Below are 3,995 nucleotides of genomic sequence, written 5' to 3'. Positions count from 1 at the left end.
GACTAGTTAGGAATGTTTCTTTTGCTCTCAAGAATACCTCTGAGAAATGGGGGCCCAGGCATCTGAATGCCCTGCGGATGGCCCTCCTTCAGGGACCCCAGCTGGCGTTATGTTAAAGGTTAGTTTTGCTTCATGTGCATTTTTTTTACTAAATGGAGCAACCTTACTAAAGACTATTTAGCACGTCAGTGGTCATTATGCAGAACTCTCAATCTCCCCCAGCTTTTCTCAGGACTAGATTAGAGAAGATCGCGGCAGTAGAACTAAAGGACCTGAATGGGAAAGCGACGTTAACTGGTACTTAGAGGCTTCTAAACAGATTCGGGCCTCTTTACAAATACCATTTCTAGGTTAACTGAAGCTACTAAATGACTAAAAGGAGATTTAAAAGCCTCTGAGGCCTCTTGCCTGGCAGCACCAACTGTGGCTTCCCCTAACCCTATGGCACCACCTGCTCTGTATCTACCTTTGCCCTCTTCTAACCCATTCCTTTAGCACAGTGGTTCTCAACCTTCTGGCCCTTTAAATACAGTTCCTCATGTTGTGGTGACCCCCAACCATAAAATTATTTTCGTTGCTACTTCATAACTGTAATTTTGCTACTGTTATGAATCGAAATGTAAATATCTGATATGCAGGATGGTCTTAGGCGACCCCTGTGAAAGGGTCGTTCGACCCCCGAAGGGGTCACAACCCACAGGTTGAGAACCGCTGCTTTAGCAGAAGGCTCCTCTCCTCTAGTGCTAAAACCTTACCCACTAACCCTCTTAAAACTCTCCCTTTTCTCAGGCCTTCGGAGGGTCATGGCATGGTTTACAGGGGAAGGTTCAGTCATTGCTTGGAATGTGAAGCTCTCGGTCCTTACTGGGAACCCAGAGCAGCGTTCAGGCAAGCGCAGGTGGTTAGCACAAAGCAGCCTCCGACCCAGTGCATGTCATAAACATGAAAGAAGAGAAGGTTTGGCTCATTTAAAAAATCTCCACACCCCCCCCCCCCCGAGAAAACAATTACAGCAAAAGTCCCTAAAACCCTTAAATGGAGAACAAAAGCATATACAGACACGTGTGCTCTCGCTGTCACGTGCCGTGGGCCCTGTGACCTCAAGATGAACAGGCCTGGGCTTCCAGTCAAGCCCAGTTTGAGTCCTAAGGGTCAATCCTAGGAGCGCATTCATGAAGCTTTATTTCCCCCCAAACAAGTCTGGGCTTCAGAGCCTCAGGCATCAGCATCTTAGCCCCTCAGACCCAGATGGGGAGTCATTTCTGAATGGACACCTGTGCCCCTCAGGCGGAGATGACAGGAGGCGGAAGGGCTGGGCGGGGGCCTGGAGAGTGGGCAGGTGCGTCTGAAGCTGGCTGCTAGTGGTCAGGGCCCATGCCTCCTTTAAATGCAGCAGCCCCGAACCTTTGGGATTCCAGCAGGTGAGGAGCACGTTTAAGGAAAGGCAAGCCAGAACGTTTCTGGAAAAGCTGATAGATGGGATTCTGGATATTTTATAGCCTTTGCCCCAAGGACTCATTGGCAGCTTCTCAACTTAAAGAAGCTGAGAGCCCGTGGCTTTACCCAGGATCACAAACCATCATGGCTCGGCCTCAGGAAATCTCACTTCTTCTCTCTAGGCTTCCATCTGAGGTTCAATCTAATCATTTCTCAGCCTCGGGAATCCTGGGGCCACCCCTGTAAGCCTCGCGTGAGAGCGCGGGACCCCTGGGGAAGGTCCCTGGCCTTGACCTCCAGACTTGGCTGCCCAGGACCGTCTGTGCCAACCCTGGGAGCCAGGAGAGGGTCGCGCCACGGCCACTGACCATCTCGGCTGGGGCAGGTCCTGACCTGTCGGGTCCCCTCAGTCCCAGGGAAATCAGCGCTGGGGTCAGGGTTCTCTGCAGCAAGGCACTGCGGGCACGGGCGCTAAGAGGGCTGCTGCAGCGTAGCAGGCGCAGAGGCCAGGGCCCTGGCACTCCATGCTGTCACCCACAGGCCAGACCACCTGCATGCCAGCCTCACTCTCCCAGAGCTGAGTTCTTAGAACTGAACTTCCAACCTTGCTTGTCAGTTTTTAAGGGTCCTGGTTCCTCTCTGCAGGGCCGACACCTGGGCGAGCCCCACTTTGCTTGGGAGGGAACTCTTCTCTTGCCTTTCCCAGACACCGATGACAGCAGCCCAAGCACAGGAATGACCTGCCCCAGGTCATAGGAAGCAGTGGAGATTCCCCGAGGACTGTGGTATAGGGACTTGGATGGCCCACAGGCGGCCCCACAATCATCGTTCTGAGCTCAGACCTTCCCTGCGGACCATGGCTCCACGGCCACCTCTCTCCACCACCTCACAGAGACTTCTGGAAAACCCACTGCCCCGTTCTCTTTTCCCAGCTCTGGAAGTGAGGACCATCATGGCCCTGCAATCTTTTCAGAGTTCCTCTTGAAGTCCTACTGACTCTAGTCGGAGGTAAAGAGAGAAAATAAGGCCAAGCCTGGCTCCTGCGTGTCCTAGAACGACCCCATGCAGCGGACAAAATCCAGACTTCTGAAGGGCAATCCCAACGAGAATGATAATAGAAACAGAGCACTTGCTACAATCATTTTTCTGAGGTTATGTGTGTCTGCTTGGCTAACGAAGCAACTCTGGGCTCATCACCCTTCCTGCCGATGTCCCATACCCTGAGGAATGCCACAGGAGCACGTGGGGAGAGGCGGAGAAGGACAGGAAGCAAAGGGGCCTGGTGATGAGGCCAGTGGCATGAAGCGAGGCCAGAATTCATCTGGGGCCCCCAGAGCCCTCCCCTCGGAACATCCTTAGGAGCCAGCTGCGGAGAATCCCTGGATCCCAAGGGCCCCTCTCCAGCTCTGACGCTTGGTCCACCTCTTTGGAGAAAGGAGCCGGGGGAGTCCCGGCTCTGTGTCTGTGGGATGCACCCACAGCACCTCAGCTGCTTTTTGGCCTTAACCATTACAGACAGAAAGTTGAAAGGCGCTCCCCTCCCTGCCCCTCAAACTCCCCTGGTCCCGAGCTCGTTACAAACAACGACTGTAGGAAAATAGACGGTGATGCCAGACACAGGCTGTACAAGGACAGGGAATGCTGGGAAATCCTGTGCCCACCACAGTCTTTGGGGACTGGGAGAAGGAGCAGACCCACGTGAGGGGCTCTCGGTGCTCCCCCACCAATGTCCAAATGGCGGCTGCTCTTTTCTGGTAGTTTTCATCTTTTACTAATATCACGGCAGTAAAAAATTAAAAATGAAGGGAAACACCCTTTAGACCGCATGCCCCCTCTTCCGAAATTGTGCAAAGACAGTCCCGGTGCACACTCTCCTCCCCGCGCCTTTGACGGAAGGAGAGCGTGTGCCTAAGCAACTGGTCCCACTTTGGTTTTCTGTCAGGAAGAGCCTGCTCTGAGAGTTGCTGCTCATGTAGGTGTGTGTGGTGGGGGTGTTGCCTAGGGCAGGGGGGTCGGTTTTTGTCTCTGACTGTTCATGAACAGGCCTCTCAGCTGGCGCCGAAAATGTCTCTCCCCGATTCTGGGGAGTGGGGCCCGGATATTTCGAACAGCTCCTGGGGGGACTGGGAAGACCTTCTGGACGCTAATATCCTGAGGATCTCGGCCAGCTGTGTCTCGATGTGGGTCATCTTGGCGTGCAGGGCCTTGATGTCCTCCTTCAGCTCCAGCTTGGCCTCCAGGATGCTGGCCTGCAGCGTCTGCTCGGGGATGGGGTAGAAGGAGTGCTTGACCTCGGCCAAGATGGGGCTCCGGTCCTGGGGGCTCCTGGCCTCGCCCACGTTGTCCAGGCGCAGGTCGCTCTTGGTGATGCCGCTGTCACACGAGTCCGTCTTCTTCAGGGTGGCCTCCCCGGCCGCCTTGGTCCTCTCGGGGAGCGTCTCCATGGACTCGGCCTTGGATACCTTGTTCCAGTCCTCGCCCTTCCCGCAGGCATCTCGGAAGCGGGCCCAGCCCCTGCGCTTGGCACAGTCGCCGGCCTTGGCGCCCAGGCACTCGGA

The 3,995-nt window shown here is 54.9% G+C and overlaps 1 protein-coding gene across 1 annotated transcript in view; it reads right to left on the bottom strand.

Annotated features, from left to right (window-relative positions):
* Positions 1 to 3,025: 3,025 nt before the first annotated feature.
* Positions 3,026 to 3,995, bottom strand: part of KCNH1 (potassium channel, voltage gated eag related subfamily H, member 1) — a 261,433-nt gene continuing 260,463 nt past the window's right edge. Inside the window, exon 13 of the mRNA XM_005866243.2 lies at positions 3,026 to 3,989. Within this exon, the coding sequence (XP_005866305.1) occupies positions 3,486 to 3,989 (504 nt within the window). The 3' untranslated portion in view covers positions 3,026 to 3,485. The remainder of the gene's footprint in view (positions 3,990 to 3,995) is intronic.

Source organism: Myotis brandtii, unplaced genomic scaffold (genome assembly GCF_000412655.1).
Source record: "Myotis brandtii unplaced genomic scaffold, ASM41265v1 scaffold2254, whole genome shotgun sequence".
In the NCBI taxonomy this organism is placed as follows: Eukaryota; Metazoa; Chordata; class Mammalia; order Chiroptera; family Vespertilionidae; genus Myotis; species Myotis brandtii.
The sequence above is the reverse complement of the archived record's forward strand: the minus strand, read 5'-3'. Positions and strand labels throughout refer to the sequence as shown.